Here is a 19,436-nt window from a genome sequence, read left to right as displayed (position 1 = left end):
TTGCGCTAGGCTAACTGTGTTGCCATTGCAGATGCTCCTTTGTATGAAGAAACACATGTTCCTGTCTAACAGTGAGAGAGAGATGGAGAGGCCCTGTCACAAGCAGATGAGTGGTTATTACTTTACCCTTGAAGGGGGGGGGGGGGGGGGGGAGCGGGAAAAAGATTTCACGCTAATTTGTGGGATGACACCTTAGCCATTTACAATATATATAAAACAAACAGACCATAACACCCTTGATAACACTTTGGCCCTTTTAAAACACAATTTTGAGGTAGCTTGTGATTTAATATCTCTCTGTATACCATAAAACAGATCAAAATTGGTGGATAATAAAACTAAATAAGAGTGAATGGCTTGCGTGTCATAAAAATTAAATATATTTGTTCCCCACACGTCATATATAATAAAACACAGCTGTTAGTTAATACAGTTATTGTGATCTGCTTCGGGCAAACAGTTTGTTGAAATACTGAAATAAGAGTAAAACCTTCCATTTAAAGACAATGTCTAAAATAAATGACTCAGAATGTAATTTTATTTTTTTCTAGCATTTCCTCAGGAATAACACCTGTTGATTAGAACTGTAATTGCTGAATTATCTTTCCAAAAAGCTCAATCTCAAAAAGCCCAATAATTGTAAACGGAGATATCCTTACCTTAAAGCAGTGTCTTTGTTTCCTTCGGCAAGCATGTTAGACTTGGGTCCCCTAACATATGTGAGCTTTGAGTGATGGGCGCTTTTTCGAGAAAACGGGATGTAGTTATCAGACATGCAGCTTTTTCCTCAGACGCTTGTCAGATGTAGGGGGCCGACCGGTCTCTCTTTGAGACGCATAATTAGGATGCAAGCTGAAGAAAGGACAACCCAGCTTGATAAGGGTTGGCATGCAAATGGATAAAGAGACAAAGAATCAAGCAGCTCCGAAAGAGAGGGAGAGCAAAACACTATAGGTTACACAGACAACACACTTTCTGCTTTAAGTGTTGGGTATCATTATTGCTTCCACTGCTTGGGTTGGCTGAGGTAATCCAATACATTGAGGTCCGCAGATGAGGAAATAGAGGGGAGAGAAATTTGCGATTGATGCTCAGCAGTTCAAAGGCCTTCCCAAACCCTCTTATCTTTCCCGCCACAGAGGCAGCTTAGATAAAAGAGCAACCAAGTGTTGGATGGAAACATGGATCCGTGAGATGTACATGTACACAACCAGCAGGGTTCAGTGTGTTAAAGATTGTGTACGGTCCTTCATTCATGCTTAATTTTAAGACTGCAGTGAGGAGGATTGATTTTAGATTGATAGAGGGTTATTTTAAGGTTCTTTTTAGAAATGCTAGAAGGACACCATACAAAATGTGAGAAAAATACAGTGGGGTACAAAAGTCTACTAAAAAGGGTTACAAATTAAAATGCTTCTGTTTTGCCCTTTTCTTCTAATTTTAATTATAAAATATGAACTGACATTTTTGGTTAATGTTTGTCACTAAATAATTATATTAAAACAGTATTATTAAAATTATATTAAAACACTAAACTTAGCAATGCCAATGGGACATACTAACAATTTTTCTAAAAAATATATTTTCTATTTTAAATGTAGGAAGTATTTATTAGTTTTGGTTAATATTTATCATTAAATAACTTAGCAATGTTAGAGGGTTATGGCAAAAGATTTGGGTTTGGGGTTGGGTTTGGATTCGTTTAGGTGCATCAATCCATTAAATCACTTATTGTACAAAACCAAAATCTTTTCATTTTATTCTACATTTATGACCAATAGGACAAGGACACGTGCATTAACTGTGCAAAATCGCTTCTGATAATTACTACCTTGATCTAGAAAGAATATCGGCAGACTTTGCATTTTGTGGTAGGCAGATGCAGACTGTCATCAATCAGTGATGCTCTGAGACCCTGCAGATAAGGGAACTCCGTGCTATTTTAGGCCTGATGCTCTCTAAGACAGCAGGGTCTCTCCCTCTTAGATTCATCATGCTGAGTATCAGCTATTTTATTCAGTTTGATCTTGCGAGAAGACCACTCATTCAGCAAAGAATTTTGCACTTAAGAAGCCCGTTCTCTGAAACGATCTTAATAAAACTATCATGATGAACCAGTGCTGCTAATAAAGATTAGCCAAATATAGTCACTGCCCTTGAGTGCAGGAAGGGCATGTTTTTTAATTAACACTCTCAGTGGGTCACAACTAATAATGTGCAAATAGGCTTAAAAATAAAACGCTATTCTTACGTGATTAATATATTCGCTTTCAATCACCCTCGCTCTGAGATATTTAGGTTGATTTAACCGCTATTGTTTCACAATTGTGTTTGAAGTCTTCAGAAATTGCCATTATTGTTGTTTAACAGGCAGTTATGTTAGAGCTATGAAAAGGACACATTTATTAAAACATTCTATGGGGGAGTGATGTTTTAATGGAAGGCAAGTAAACGAAAGAGGTTATCGTGTAGCACAATCTCCAGATGACCTACAGTTCTTTTATTCTGACACTGCTTGATGACACATTATTGCCATAAATTACCTAAAGAGTGTTCCTGCCGAGGATAAAGGTGGCCACTGGAAATTATCCAGCCTGCAGGCTAATTTCCTTTCCTTCCGGAACGTCCCACAGGGGTTAGTGACCGTTTATGTCCGTTGTTGTGAATCTGAAGACTTTATTAAAAGCAAATCAACCTTCATTGTGTCTGAAGTATCAGTAAGCTGCATGGACCTTTTGAATATGGTTGAACAAGGGAAAATATGTCATCAAGGATTGCCAGTTTCAATGAACATGGTATAAATGATGACCTGCAACCCTAAATATTACATTTTATTTTTAATGCATTTTCTATTTTTGCAACCATGTTAACAAAATTTTGCTATTATAGCTGCATGATATTTATAATTATCTAGTAATATATTTATCTAAATGATAAAAAATTTAAAAACAATATATTAAATAAACAATTACATATATAATTACAATTTTATATTTCATAAAATTAAATAATGTAAAATATCAATTTTAAATAAATTATATCATATAAGTAAATAAATAAATATAATATGTAAAATGCTTATATATAACATGGGATCAAGTACTCATTTGGTGCAACATATTAGCTGGTTTGGGACCAAATGTTGGTTTGTGGTTCTTAGTTCCTTGTCTTATCAGTTTTTTTTTCTTACCATAACTTGGGTATCGGGGTTGAGCTCAGCTTGCTTTTGCAGTCAGCACAACAATATTTGTTTAAGAGCAACAAACTTCTTCCTGAAAATAAATGAAATAAGAGACCACAAAAGTAAACTGCAGCCACAACTGCCTTCCACTGTACAAGGACTTTTCTTTTAAAGGAAAATACCAGCAAATGTAATGATAGCTGTTTCTTCCTTCCTTTTTATTAGATTTTTTCCCCCCAAGAGACCACTGAGAGTGTTTGTTCTGATGCAAAGCACAGCACAGAGTATGTTGGCACTGGCGGACATGTGTGTATGGGAATCCAACAACTATTAATCCACTCAGCTTTGGGATGTGGAGACATTGTCCCATACGAGGTCCAAAAGTGTATTTCCAAAAACAAAGGGCCATGTAAAATTAAATCAAGCAAACAAATCTCTATCCATATTATCTTAATTTAGAGAATTTATCAGATTATCTTTCTCTTCTCCATAAATATCAACCCAGAAGCTGAACCCTAATGATCATCACACAGACACTAAATAAATAAAAAAATACTTGCCTCAGGTTAACCACACTCCAGCTCATGTTCCATATATTAGATGGAGATATTAATAAATGAACTCAACACAGCAGTAAAACATGTCGTGGAGGAAGCATGTTCTAGTTGAGATTCCACTCTTCGTTCACTCAAAACCAAACCGAGAAACTTCCCAGCAGCTCTTGAAAGGCCATTGTCTAGCAGATAAGCGAAATAGGTTGTATGCTGTTCATAAATCATCAGATATTTATTGAATAATTAGTTAAATAATTCAAGTTTGTCTGTGAGTTCATGTATGGTGAGGGGTGTGAATAGATCAGCAGTTCATTTGTTAATTTTGTGTCCAATTTTATTCGTGGTGCATTTTTGTATTTGTTAGGATCTGCACCGAGGGTCAGTCATTAAGTGCCATTGTGATGGTTCACTTGGAGTTGTAGGCAGCCACTCGCTGGTTGAGGGGGTTTTCTGGAGACTTTGTCCACTCCTTCTTGAGCTGTTGTTTTAGCTGGGAAAGACGCATATTGGGGTTCTCCATTTTAAGGCGCGCCATGTTTGCTTCTTCAAATGCAGCATAGGCAGCTTTCATACGACGCTCAGGGTGTCGATCCAGGTCTTCCTTAGTGCTGAAAAACAAAGACATGAACCAAATGTAGAACAACATGCATCTTTAAGAAAAGGCAAAAAAATTATTTCTGCGCCAGAACCGGTCAAATCTATATAGTGAATGTGTTAAATTATGTTCTTAGCCTTTGCTTTATGTGACTGGGTGGCCCAGAGAGAAAATTATTTTTTTGCACAACATGGGATTTTTAATTATAAATCTCCCCCAAAACACACTGGGACCCTGATTTGGAAATGTTTTATACTTCCAACAGCTCATTCAAAGGGTTAAGGCTAGAAGGGACAGAGCAAAAACTACTGGGTATGTGCACATCAATACAGCAGAATTTGTACATATTACAACATAAAATCATTGCCATAATTCCTCAACAATAAATCACAAGAAGTCGCTTGTGTAAATAAATAAATAAACGCCTGGTATTAACTGATTGCAAACTGCTCTGAAACGGCGGGCCTATAGAACGTGCACTACATACATTAAGACATTTTCTAAGATGTTTTTAGATCAGCACTTAAGAGCACAACAATCTGAGAATTGTGACTCTTACAAATGTAGATTTTTTTCAAATGTATACTGTATGTAATGTTTGTAAACAAGAGTCTCCTAATCAGTCCAAACATGTCTTTCTCTAGAGAACAGAATACCTGAGAACTGCGATGGCATCTTCAATGGTTCGGGCCTCAACCGTGCCTTCTTCTGGAACTATCTGATTGACATTCTCCTCAAGCGGCATCTCCAAGTGGCTTTTCTCTGTAGATTCGAAAGGAAACAGAAGACTAAATGACAAAACCAAAAAGGCTTAAATCAAAACAGCAAAACAAATGACACACTTTTACGCTAGTGGAATCTCATCGTGTTTTATTCATCAAATAAACAAAACGAACACTGAACATAAAAATGGCATCGAACACAAAAACGGCACTGTATTAGGTAGGAATTTTGACCAGCAATACAATTTATTTTGTTGTGACTCCTGTTGTAAATTCTCTTCGATGTTCTGAAGAAAAATGACAGCCTTCCCTCAAGAGTTAAACCCTACCCTTTTCTTAAAATCAACTACCAGCATTCACCTTCATCCAATGAACCATCAGTGGATTGAACCAAGTCCATGCTTGTCAATTTTTCCTTTTTCAATAATCTGTTTTATTCATTATAATATGAACTACGTTTCACTGCGACTTTAACTTGTCAGGGTTTCCTTAACAATTGAAATGATACAGTATGATAAACAAATAGTATAACAATAAAACATGGTATAAAATATGTTAAAAAAATAAAAATAATGTTTTTATGCTTATTAAGCGTTAATTTATCAACATGCATATGTAGTTAAAATATATAGATGGCTTTTTTTATAACACAGGGTCACTGCCTAAAGCATTGAAATCTGCCACTTATGAGGTTTTGTGATGGTTAGCATGTTGCCTTTGTAGGAAGCGCTCTACATTGGATTGGACCTTACCTTTTTCCTTGGTTTCCTTAACATTTTGCCCACTTTGTAGGGTCTCCTCTATCTGGGCTCGAGTCACTTTACTGGGGGCTTCTTTTGTCTGTTTACCCTTTATCATGGCATCTTCTTCCTCTAAGAGCCTTTGCTTTTCTCTCTTCCTCTCCAGAGCCTCCAAACGCTTTCTCTCCTTATCATCCTGTACACACACGCGCACACACACACACACACACACTCTTTTAAATTACAACTGGGCCGATGTTATCGAAGCAGCCTGATGGTCATTAAGCAAATGTAAGTGTAAACTACAGAGCAGAGTAAAGAAATTAGAGATCTCTCCGGCGCGCTCAGAGTCACTGTGTCAGCGCGGCAGGTAAGTAATGGTTACTAGGATCAGACATGGTCTTAACTGTCCACAGCCTAACCACCCAGCCACCTTCCTGTTGATAACATCCGCAGAAATGGTGACACAACAGTAAGGAGAGACGCATATTGAGATGACACCTTCAGATGTCGAGCAGAGGCTGAAATGTCATTCGCGTGACACAGATAAGCCGCACGACAGGCCGCGCTCAAGAGCAAACCAAGATACGCTCCTCTCTCTTGACATTCTCACATATCTACCGGTGATAAATTATATTCACCGAGCCCGATCTTCACAGAGTCCCTGGCAGTGGCTGATCTCTAGAAGATGTAAAGGATAAATCAGTGTTTCCAGTGCAGGTGAGCTTGCTTGAACACACACAGCGGCCCCAGTGATATGAGGTATAATTAGCAGAATGGCTGCAGTAGGATAACAGCAGCATGGGTCTGATAGGCCGGCGGGGATCAGATGGCAGCAATGGGAGGAAACAGGAGGAAAGGAACAGGGTGTGAGGAGCTCTTTTCCAGAGCGCATTACCAAGTAGGCAGGCACATCATGCCAGCGTTGTGGATGCTCAATACATATGCCAACACCGGCTAAATAATGTATGAAAAAGAGGCAGGAGAGAGCCGGGGAGGGAGAAAAAAGGCACCAGTGGCCACCAGAGACCTTTCAAATATTTAGACTACCAAAATATATTCTAATAATTAAAGTGTTGAAATAAAATCATTTTAACATATAACTCATATATAAATACACACACACACAGCACTTTGCCATAAGCTTCTCCCCAATAATATCCAAAGAAACAGTTTAAACAAACAAACAAAAAAAAAAAACATCAACAATTACTTACATGTCATTCAAACCTATATGCATTTCTTTAATCTGTGGAACACAAAATAATTTTGAATAATATTAATAACCACACAGTTTCAGTTCCCACTGACTTCCTTCTTTTGTTGCCTATTTGATGGAAGCTAGTGTAAACCAAAACAGGTTTTTTTGTTTGTTTTTTTTACATTGCCCAGAAAAAAAAAGTCAAACAGGTTTAGAACAACATGAGGGTGAGTAAATAACTATTCTTTTTTGGGGAACCTGTTATTTTAACAAAACATTAATGCGAGAACTGAGTCATTATGATGCAGTGCAGCTTGCAAATGTGTAGTTCACCCAAAAATAAAAATATTCTGGCACCATATATTTACCTTTATGTCATTCCAAGTCTTTCTTTCAGCAGAACAAAGAGCAGATATTTTTTGGGAAGGAAGGGAGGTATTTTTATCCAGACAATAAATAAACAACATCAAACCCAGCTGACTTACTGTATGGACAAATTTGTCAGAATATCTGAAGATAACAGAAGAAAACATCATACAAGTTTGGAACGAGATGAAGGTAAGCGAATGATGCCAAAATATTTGTATTTTTGTATGAACTATTCCTTTTAACACATTTGCAAGCTGCATTGCATCGTACTGATTCAGTTCTCAAAGTAATTGTTCAATTTGTTGGCAACTGTTAAATCGTTTATATTATTCTAATTAAGATTATGATTAAGATGATTAAGAGATATGATTATGATGATTTATTACAACAGGGCAGTCAATAAATTAAACAACACTTTCTTTCACTCGAAACCTTTATTACATGTAGACCAGTTGCAATCTGGTCTGCTGACACTGAACATGGCATAAAATAGCTTAAGAGACATAATAAACAGCCAATCACTGCATATCAGTCAATACATTCTCACATGGACCTTATCCAGGCCTAATGTCAAGATCAAGCTCCATTACTGACAACGAACGCTCATCAGTATGGGGCATAATTGATAGAGGATATCAGAACTTGCTTGACGGTGTTACTTTAACCCAGTCGGCTTCGGCTTTCGTTTTGTTCGTGGGGAGCTCATTTCCTGAGCAACCCTAAACCTGACTTGCAAAGTATTAATCTGTGTGCTACTCAGACTCACATGTCGGCAGCTTTAGTGAGGAAGACAGCTGTGTCATTTAGATACAAGATTAGCAGCCAACGGCGGGCATGTTAGACAACATATCATGGAAAACATGGGCGTGGACAGAATCAATTTTCTGTATGTTTAGTACAGAACTCAAAAATATTTCCATATTATCATGTCAGTTAGGACCAGGAGGCAAAGATTGTCTTTTTAACATGGGAAGTAGCATCGTTCCACTTTGATGCTTTGCATGCTTTATATGCTACAAAATGGATTTATAATGTTACAAAAGTTTTCTATTTTAAATAAATGCTTTACTTTTGAGCTTTTTGTTCCTCAAAGAATCCTAAATAACAATGTATTACAGTTTTCACAAAAATAATAAGCAGCATAGCTGTTCTGAACACGGATAATAATACGAAATGTTTCTTGAGCACAAAATTAACATACAGGAATGATTTCTAGAATGGTTGCTGAAAATTCAGCTGTCATCACAGGAATAAAATGTATTTTAAAATGTAAAAAAAAAACATGTTTGCTGATCAAATAAATGCAGCCTGTGTGCACAAGAGCCTTAAAAAAACATTTAAAATTTTTACAAAGCCCTTATTTTTTACTTTAGTATATAAATGCAAAATATTTTATATATTTTCATAAGAGATTTTTTTTTTACAGAGACAAATTTTATTTTGAAGAACTCAAAATGACCTTGAGTTGCTGTCATTTACCTGTGGCTTCTAACAGACCAGGTACTTCTCTCACCAGGTACCACTGACTAATTCAATTACAAATTTTTCTTTTTTTTAATGGAATGGAGGAGCGGTCTGCAAAGAGAAAGATCTTTACTGCCACCTTGTGTTTATGCTAAACTCCATACACAAGGCACTATTGTACTTTATTTCACCTCTGATTTCCTAGAAGGTACTGCTAAATTGCTGTGGTCAATAGAGACAAAAATCTAAATCACAGTACTGATACATTTCATGAAATAATATTGAAGGCCTGCTGGAATTATTTTATCATTTGACCCTGAAAACATATCAGTTGTCATGCTCTTAAGAACATAAATTGACCCTACCCTCCTCTGCTCTTTCTTCATGACATGTTTGTTATCATCTTGCCAGAGCGCGTCCTCCAGCTCCTTCTGTTTGAGTGCATCAGCGACTGCTTTGGCCTCAGCCTTCCGGGCCTTCGCCGTGGCCGATTTGGAATTCTCACCCTGGAATTTCTTCGGCATTCCTGGGACTTCCCTGCGGAGGTAAGGTTGAGTTAATGACCATAATGAAAGTGTCAGAATAGGTGCTGAGATCACATAGGATAATGATGTGTAGTGTATAAACAGATTCTAATGAGAGAAAGACAAAAACTAAACGGGTGGTAATAAATGACCAGAGACTGAATCATAATTTTCATTCAGGACTAGATTGAGGATTATTGGACTCTCTATTGGGGTTTGAGTATCTTTTGTTACATAGTTTTCGAGAAATGTATGTTCATGAGTAATACATTTCACAGTAAAACACAGACCTCAAATAACAGAAAAATTAAGGAATTCAGAAGGCCCTTGTTCTAACAGTATTAACATAACCTGGTATTATTGGAGGGAGTTAAACCCCAAATATTTATTTTACAGTAACTTTACTTCCAAAAGAGAAGGAAATTTTGGAAAACAGTTTCCTTCCAGCAACAAGCAAAGAAAAAGAACGTGTGATACCAATAAAAATCTGTCAATGTCTATTTATCTATCTATCTTATGTCTGTCCAGCTATTTATTTATCTATCTATATAGATAGCTACAATTTTAATAATTATGATTATAATTGCGTGTATATATGTCTATACAGATATAATACACAAATTCACAACTGATGTTGATGTTGTTGTTGTTTTTAGTCCTGACAGCACACGTATAATTTGACTCGTGGCTAGAAGATTTAATTCTCTGAATTCCATAAAATAAAGTCTTTTTAAGGGAAAATTCTGGATCTGCAGCAACATTTTAATTCTACTTTCCCTTTTCAGGAACATTCTCGTTAGCTTTTTTGCTAATCACTCTGGATTCAGAGAATGACCGTTTTACGTTCAAACTTGTATCTGACACAGTCATTTGAACATTGAAAGCAGATATAGAGGAGGATGTCTTAAAAAATCTCGTTTTTTTTGTTCAAAGTCATTTTCATACACCGAATCTAATATATAATGTAATAGCACGAACCTTTTCCTGTGCCAGCCTGCTGGGGTGTTGTTCTCTCTTCTTCTCAAGCTGCCGCGACGCAGTTGCATGGTTTCTTTTAGCACCACCTGGAGGCTCGACGGTCATCGTGCAAGTATAGGTCCGTGCACGCGGTAAACAGCGAACGGCACGCATCACACTTGTGGCCCGTTTTTTCGTACGTAGGCTAGAGAAAAATCGAAATATGTGTGATACCACACAGAGACACTGTTATCAGGTTATTTACTAGTGATGGCGAGATGAATCCTTATGAAGCATTGGCGTTTTTCATCCAAGTGGTCCACAAAAGGGTTAATTTCTCGAGGCTTCGTTTGTTCACAATAGCACCTGGTGGCCAAAGAGTATAAAAACAAGCAGATACATTACAGATGACCTGATGTGATCTATGATTACATTGTTTTGCGCCAGAAATAACGGTGAAAAAAAAAGCATGGACTAATCTATTTATATGAATATAATGTGTATTTCTTAACGGTTTAAAAACATAATATAACATAACTGTGTAATAAACGCATTGGCTTGAAATCAAGTCTTTGCTCATAATAGGCAAAAGGGCCAGTATTATATGTCTAAAACTGGAAAGTGGCTGAGTTTAACAGGGCAGATCGAGGACTGTGAATTTACAAGATTCGAACCGCTTCCTGGCCAAGCGAGACTCCGGACGTCATCAATTACATCATTGCTCTAAGTCTAAAGAGATACAAGCCTCGATACGCAACCCTGTTAAATCAATAATTTCAAGATACTCTGATATTGATGATTTATGTTCTTTTTGTAAAAATGAGAAAGAGGCGTTAACACATTTGTTTTTTGATTGTAAAATTTCCCAAAAGTTTTGGAAGGAATTGGCGGATTTCATTTTTTTCTCTTGTAAAGGATAAATACTATTTTTCTTTAAAGGATATTATTATGTACTATGAAAATAATGTAAACAAAGGTCTTGAATACATTGTTAATTTATTCATATTGCTGGCGTAATTTTATATACATAAACAAAAATGTTTAAACTCATCCCCAATATTTAAAGTATTTTTAGTTGAATTTGATTGTTTTATATCTTCATTGAAATTGATAAAAAAACAAAGTCATTAACATGTTTAAAATATTATGAAACTTTCTTTAGATCCCCTGTAACTAATTAATGCCATTTTATATTACACTGACTGTCCTATGCTGTGCTCTGTACTATGTATGTTATTTGTTCTGTTCAATAAAAAAAAAGCAAGCTACAAAAAAAGCCTCGATACGCAAAAAATAAAATAAAAAATAAAATAAAAATAATAATAATAAACCAAGCCTCGATACGCGCTTTATATGCCATAAGGTGAACTAGGAAAAAGAGGCTATAAGGGATTTTTATAAAGTTACGTTCATTTTTATTGAACCAAATGTAATTCCATAGGGTACTACTTTTTAAATGCATTTTTGCATAGACAGCACCATATTGGACTTTATGTTAAAAGTTCTCCAAAAATATTGTGCAGTTTTTTGTCACTATCCAGAAATGTGTATAATTGTGAATTTAAAAAAAAAAAAAAAAAAAAAAGGAAAATCTTACGGTGCTGGTTTTGATTATAACTATATTTATATTCATTACTGAAAGATATTGGGATTCTCGAAACACGGTCCGAAGTCTCGGCGGTCGGCACAGAACATAACTGGGGTCCAAAAGTCTTAGTGTTACTGGAATCAAATTCAATATGCCTTCAATGATTTATTTTAATAGAATTTGCAAAACAATTTCAGTGTAACTTTTTTATTTATTTAAAAATGTATCTTAAGAGCATAACATTTAGTTTGGACTTGTTATCCAGCATTATTTGAGAATTTTTAATTTCAGTGGACTCAACAAAATCTTGACTTTTAGTTCAGACATATTTTTTTTACTTGTTTGACCTAGAAATAGTACAAAATCTCAAATATTTAGTCTATTTTTTTTTAGCTACATTGAAAAATAAGATTTTCAATAAGAAGTCTATTAGTCTATTTTTTTAGCTACATTGAAAAATAGGATTTCAATGTGATCTCAGACATTAAAAGATAATAAAAATAGAATAGTTATATATACAGTATTGATACTTTGCTAAATTATATTAAGGTACATCTCTATGGTGTTGAATAACTCCGCCTCTGCTATGTCAATCCCAAAACCCCTCCTTTCATATACTGTATTACTTTAATTCCTAATTCCCCTCCCTTCAGACTGCCTTCGATTATCCAAATTATGAGCCCAGAAAAAAAAATCCAGCTCTGCTTGAATGCTCAACTCACTTTCCACACTTATGAGTGATAGTAATATTTAAGCCAATACTGTTTTCTATCATGGATGAGTTTATTATGTGTTGGCCTGTGGAATTTGGTCTTTTCAAACACTCATAAACTAATTTTGCAGGTTTTTGTTTTGGTCAAAGGTAAGTTTTTTTTATATTGAAATATTGTGTAAAGAGATAGAAAAATTGATATCTTTCATTTTGTACTATTTCTGTTTCTATTTTGTCGGTTCATCTGTTCTTACCTTAAATGACACCGTGCACTGCATGAGCCTCAGTGTTTGAAAGTCAAGAGAACATAACAGGGGGCTGATTGAGAATGCATTGTGATTTCTGGGTTTGTTGTTACAGCTGAAAGCATCTTGAAGAGAAGGACTCCACTCATTTAAGCTCTGACTGAGTCCAAACAGACAGCACTATGGCTTCAGACTCTGATAGACCGGGCTTCTGTTTGGTGGACTATGTAGTATTTGCTGCTATGCTGGTGGTGTCGGTGGGCATCGGGCTATTCCAGTCTCTGAGAAAGACCCCAGGACGCTCCAACGTCGACAGCTTCTTCACAGGGGGAAGGGGTTTCTCTGCTGTGCCGGTTGGACTGTCACTCTGTGCCAGCTTTATGTCAGCCGTCCAAGTGCTTGGTGTGCCATCAGAGGCATATTTATATGGCTTTAAGTTCCTCTATATGTGCCTGGGACAAGCGCTCAACTCCCTCATTACTGCAGTTCTGTTTGTTCCCGTGTTTTATCGGCTCAAAATCACCAGCTCATGTCAGGTTTGGCTTTTGTACATTATGTTCTTCTAGTAGTTCAGCTGAATAATTTTATATAAATTCTTGCATACACACACACGCACATATATATATATACATACTGTATATAAACACAAACATGTTGTACATACATGTTGTTTATACATACATTTTACTGTATCACACTTCAAAATGTGTCTATACAGTATTTTAGTTTTATTAGTTTTAATTATTTTAAGGGAAATGTTGCTTTGGCAGCTAGCTGAAATTATTATTTTTATATTTTATTTTATTTCAGATTTTTACTACGTATAATAACTCTGATACAGTGGGGTCCAAAAGTTGAGATCACTAATGAATCTCATTCTATTTTCTAATTTAATATGCATTTAATATGCATTTTCTGTTTTTAGTATGTATAGCATGTGCTTTTGCATGTACGATGTACCCCACTGTGTGTGTGTGTGTGTGAGAGAGAGAGAACACCAGGTTCTAATACTGTAAATGTATTTGTGTCTCAGTATTTAGGAATGAGGTTTGGCAGAGGGATGCAGCTCTTGGGAAGTTTACAGTTCATTGTAGCCACAGTAAGAGCAACTCATCATCCAAATTTAAATGTAAATAAATATAATATTTTTAATAATATTAAAACAATACCATAAAATGTATTTGTAGAGTACTGATCAACAAAGCTATGAATATCACTTGTATACTTTCAATTCTAATATTTAGTTTGCACAAAATGAGCATATTATTTTTATTAAATTTTAGTTTTAGATTTGTGTAAGACTAAGATTGTTTGGTTCTTTCTGTAGCTCCTCTATACTGGAATAGTGATCTTTGCTCCTGCAGTTATCTTGAATCAGGGTTAGTGAAACTTTTTAAAAATGGTTCATTGCTTCACATACCTATTGCATCTCAGTTCATCAGTGAACAATTTGGAACCCATACGAGTGAATGCAAGGTTTTTTTTGCACTTTTGTACTGTTCTCCACAATCTTTTCTTCTTTTCTGAATCAAGCCTCAGGCCTAAATATGTGGGCATCTCTCTTCTCAACTGGACTCATCTGCACATTTTACACGACAGTGGTAGGTGAAATCTTTCCAGATCTGAATATATACATAAAAAAAATCAGTGCCAATTTTGCTCAGTGATTTGAATTTATGATTATGACCATGCAAATATTTGTAAACACAACATTACACTTGTGTTTGTCTGCAGGGTGGTATGAAAGCTGTAATCTGGACAGATGTGTTTCAGATTGTAGTCATGCTATCTGGGTTCATTGCAGTCTTCATTCAGGGCACCATTTTGGCAGGAGGGCCTGCCAGAGTTTTGGAGATCGCCAACAATGGATCCCGCATCAATTTTAATGAGTATGAACAATATCAAATGTTTGGAAATCGGTTAAATACTCAAGTTAACTAAATGTTTATTTATCATTCTTCTTCTGTGTGTTAGTTTTGTTATAGACCCTCAGAAGCGCTACTCGTTCTGGAGTTTCACAGTGGGTGGCACTATGGTCTGGTTATCCATGTACGGAGCCAATCAAGCTCAAGTGCAGCGCTACATATCATGTCGCACTGAGAAACAAGCTCAACTGTGAGAGAATAAATCAGTAAAATCTTTTTACCATCTAAAAATAACTTCCAGTTTTTTTTTACCATTAAATTTCTCCTAATAATGATAAGATATAGTAATGGTCTGACATGTTTTCAGTTCTCACTCACTGAGATACAGATCCACTGAGTGTCACTCTTGTGCTGCAGGGCGCTGCTGGTTAATCAGGTGGGTCTGTGTTTGATTGTGAGCAGTGCAGCCACATGTGGCATTGTGATGTTTGCTTTATACTCCAGCTGTGACCCACTGAAGACCGGCAGGATATCTGCTCCTGACCAGGTAAATCAAAACCTACATAAACAGAATTACCTATACCTACTACTACTAACAACTATTTGTATGTTTTTTAAATAAATTTATATTATAATTCTTACTGGTTTATTTGTGGCTGGAACAAACCTTTTCTGTTTTAAATTCTTTTGTTATTGATCTATTGAAATTTAAGAAAAGAAAAAAAATTTGCTGAATATTTTAGTAACCCCTTCAGGGCATTCAAGATGTACGTAAATAAGTTTTTTTCAACCGATTTGGAGAAATGTAGCATTTCCACATTTGCTCAACAATCTTCTGCAGTGAATGGGTGCTGTCAGAATGGCTGTCCACACAACTTCGGTTAACATCTTGTAAAGTGAAAAGCTGCTTGTTTTTAAGAAACAATTCCATAATTAAGGTTTTTAACTTTAACCCATAACTTCTGGACAAAATACCAGTCATTAATCCATAATAACATTTTAGTTAGCAGTTAAAAAGTCCATCCCCTGTTAAAAATCCATCAAAATATTTGTTTACAACTGTTGTCAGAGTCCTGATTCAGATTTTTTTCTGAGACACATTTTTCACTAGAGAAACAAAGTTGGAATTGCCTTTAATATTGGATTTATTTACTGCAAACATGCAGCTTTTTACTTTACAAGAAATTAACTGACTGGAGTCGTGTGGATTGCTTGTGGATTATTGTGATGTTTTTGTAATCTGTTTGGACTCACATTCTGACGGCACCCATTCACTACAGAGGATCCACTGCTGAGCAAATGATGTAATGCTAAATCTTTTCTGACTAAGAAACAAACTCATCTATATCTTGGGTGGCATGAGGGTGAGTAAAATTTCAACAAAAATGTCCACCTTTGGGTGAAGTTATCGTTTTAAGCAACCCAGTTGTCTTATTATTTTCACAGTATATGCCGTACCTGGTTTTGGACATTTTCCGTAATCATCCAGGCTTTCCAGGTCTTTTTCTAGCCTGTGCCTACAGTGGAACTTTAAGGTGCTTGAAACTATCAGAACCTTCAGTGAGATGTTGATTACTGGTACAAGTGGAATAAACCACCCGCTTCTGTTTCCACAGTACTGTCTCCACCAGCATTAACGCCATGGCAGCTGTTACTATGGAGGATGTAATGAAGCCATGGCTAATCACTGTTTCACAGAGAAAACAGCTCTTGCTCTCCAAGTTATTATGTATGGTCAAAAGCAACAACTTCTTCCCTGTGGTGCAAGTAAACATTAGTAACTTACATAGCCCCCAAAGTGCTAGCAATGGCTTACATTGCATGTATTCAGATCAAATATTGCTTTTCACTTAATTATAGATCAAATCTGAAATATATTTATTTGAAAGTAAGATGAAAATAAGATCTTTCATATTATTCACTTTTTCATCTTTCATACGTGCTTTTGTCATTTTTATTCGCTTTTTTAATATTACGATTTAGCGTTGTTTTATTTTACAATTTCAATCTAATATATTTATGTAATATATTATATAATTTTATTTATATTAAAATATAATTATGTAATGTCAGTATTTGTTGTGCTGCCTTCATATAAAAAAGGTCTCATTAAAAAAGGTATAATTTCTTCATGCTAAATAATTCTCTTTATTTGAATTCATGAATTCAAATTGTAATGCATCAAAACTATTGGTGAGACTTGTTTTTCATACATAGCTGTAACTACATATTAAAGTATAAGATGATTCTGTTTTTCTGCAAGTATCTGCTGATATCAATTTGATAATGTTTAAAAATATGACTACAATAACAACTCATTTCACAATTGTTTGCTTGTGTAAATCAGCACTGTTGTATGGGCTTGGCTGCATTACAATGGCTGCGCTCTCCTCCCTGTTGGACTGGGGGGTCCTTCAGGTAAAATATGAACTACTGGAATAACTGTGGCATTTTAGGCAGAATGCATTTCAGTCTATGTGCCTGTGCTCTAACCAGCTTTTTCTCTAATAACCTCAGGGTTCATTCACAGTCATGGGGGTAGTGAACGGTCCACTCCTGGGAGCATTTGTGCTGGGCATGTTTGTTCCAGCCACAAATAAACCAGTAAGACTCCATAAACATAACAGTCCACCATGTAATTCTATTGCTCCACTCGATGAATAGCAGTTTGATATTTCTCATATCTTATAGGGGGTGTTCTCAGGTGTGGCTGTGGGATTCTGTCTGTCTCTATGGCTTGCTGTTGGAAGCACAATTTATCCTCCTACACCAGAAATGATGGGTGTTTTACCCACCAGTGCTGGTAACTGTCTGGCAAGTAATGCAATGCTTAACAGCACCATTACAGTCACTGAATCTTCTATCTTGCCATCATCAGTCCCTCAGGATTATGGGTGAGAGTCAAAGTTGTATTACATTTTATAATGACTAAATTTTTGTGTGACTTTAATGACTGACAGAATGTTTATGTAAAATATAGCACAGCTTTCTTTTTTCAACTTAATTCATACAGCCTTCAAAATATCTATTCGATATCCTACCTGTACTTTGGAGCCCTGTCAACTAGTGCAGTCGTGCTGGTAGGTGTGGTGGTTAGTTACATTACAGGTGAGAGAAACTCACTTACACTATTGCAAATACAATAATTAAAAGGAATTAAAATGTTGACAGATGTTATACTTTACCTTCAAATGACAATGTGTCATATTATACAGGACCCACCAAGAAGGATTCTATCAGTCCTGGTTTGTTAAGATGGAACTTGGAACAAAAGACATGCAATGCATCCGGTCATAACTTGGTAAGTTTCATGTTCGTAACAATTAATTTACTTTTACTTGCATCCCTGTTCCTACCAGGTATTTTAGCATTATTTTAATACAATTATAGTATTTATTAATATTTTATTATTTCAGGTTTTATTTTAATTTTAGTTTTTTTGTGCTGTTGTAATTTGTATTAGTTATTTGTGTTTTAGTTGTAATTTTATTACTTTAAGTTATTTCTGTTAGTTGCCAAAGCATATTTCTAATTGTATTTTTAATTTCAGTCTTTATTTCAGTCTACAAAAACTATTTTTTAGATAACAATAAGAACACTGCTGAAATCATATTCTTGTCTCTACAGAATGAAGCTACGACAAACAATCCCACAGAAATCCTTCTCAGTCCGAAATAACTTTTTGCCACTGCTGATAAACATGATATATTACTGAACAAAGGTGATGTTTAGACAGGTGCGGGATTGGCAAGTTACAAGTTAGGTTTCTATTTTCAAACTAAATTTTAAAGAAATACTGCATTAATTGATGAAATGTTGAACAACTTTACTGACATCATGCAGACTCTCATATCAAAAATGTTATCTCTGTTTTGATTGACCTTACTGAATACCTAGCCGTCATCACCTGATTCGAAAGATGATCCATTGACCTATTAAACAATAGTGCCTTCTTTCATAGTGCAAAATCATGCACAATAGGTTTCTGTTCATCATACACCTGCATCGCACCTGTATGTCAGTTCACTTTCATTCCTGGCCAAGTATAGAAGAGAAGAAAGCATAAGCATGCACACTAAAGAGATCTGAAAGTAACTTAATTAACTGAATGCTTTTAATAGAGATTTATCCTTATGATTCTTTTCTAAATTATTAACTGTGAAAGTATGTTTGATTATTAGTTTTAGAGAATACGTAGCCTGAAATGATTTAACAGTCTACAAAGATCCTTTTTATTGACCATTTATTGAACAGATTTTAACTATACCACAAAAATAAATAATGCATTTCATTTGTTTGTGGCAGACAGGGATATTATTTATGTGTCTAAAGCTATAAAACAAGGCTCATTATTGGTATATTAATTCTTAGCATTTCTTAGCTCTCGGTTATGACCTAGAAAAGTCACCTGAATGTGCCAGAAAGCCCTAAAGAAAAAAACTGAAAGTCATCAGAATCCAGATGAATTTTTGTCAGTGTTTGTTTTAAACCAGTACAATTCATGCATATTTTAAATATTTGTATAATTTTTACCTGTATCGCATAGAAAAGCTGTTTAATGATGGAGTGCCCCATCACATTCACAATAAACTGAAATGTTAACACTAATATCAGGTGCGCATAACACTTTCTGATGAAAATGTTTTAAATAAAAGTTTCATATAGCACTTGGTTGTATTATGCCAAACGGAAGAAAACCTACTCGGTTTTTCTCTGCAG

General features: G+C 35.5%; 2 protein-coding genes across 2 annotated transcripts; one reads left to right on the top strand and one right to left on the bottom strand.

Moving 5' to 3' along the window:
* Positions 1-3,938: 3,938 nt before the first annotated feature.
* On the bottom strand, positions 3,939-10,467 carry LOC132097986 (coiled-coil domain-containing protein 124-like). Its single transcript, XM_059504044.1, has 5 exons — positions 10,329-10,467; positions 9,192-9,363; positions 5,805-5,988; positions 4,987-5,092; positions 3,939-4,343 (listed from the first exon to the last, which is right to left on the bottom strand). The coding sequence occupies exons 1-5, from the start codon at positions 10,394-10,396 to the stop codon at positions 4,142-4,144; spliced, it is 732 nt and encodes a 243-aa protein (XP_059360027.1). The 5' UTR covers positions 10,397-10,467; the 3' UTR covers positions 3,939-4,141.
* Positions 10,468-12,638: 2,171 nt separating this feature from the next.
* Positions 12,639-19,325, top strand: slc5a5 (solute carrier family 5 member 5). Its single transcript, XM_059504043.1, has 16 exons — positions 12,639-12,757; positions 12,968-13,388; positions 13,886-13,951; positions 14,180-14,231; positions 14,386-14,453; positions 14,587-14,741; positions 14,827-14,967; positions 15,135-15,264; positions 16,164-16,252; positions 16,334-16,446; positions 17,065-17,135; positions 17,235-17,321; positions 17,409-17,611; positions 17,731-17,825; positions 17,933-18,018; positions 18,345-19,325. Exons 2-16 carry the CDS (start codon positions 13,035-13,037, stop codon positions 18,393-18,395), a joined length of 1,761 nt encoding a protein of 586 aa, XP_059360026.1. The 5' UTR covers positions 12,639-12,757; positions 12,968-13,034; the 3' UTR covers positions 18,396-19,325.
* The last annotated feature ends 111 nt before the right edge of the window (positions 19,326-19,436 follow it).

The sequence above is a fragment of the Carassius carassius genome, chromosome 21, assembly GCF_963082965.1.
Source record: "Carassius carassius chromosome 21, fCarCar2.1, whole genome shotgun sequence".
Lineage (NCBI taxonomy): Eukaryota > Metazoa > Chordata > Actinopteri > Cypriniformes > Cyprinidae > Carassius > Carassius carassius.
Note: the sequence above shows the minus strand (reverse complement) of the source record. Positions and strands in the feature narration are given on the sequence as shown.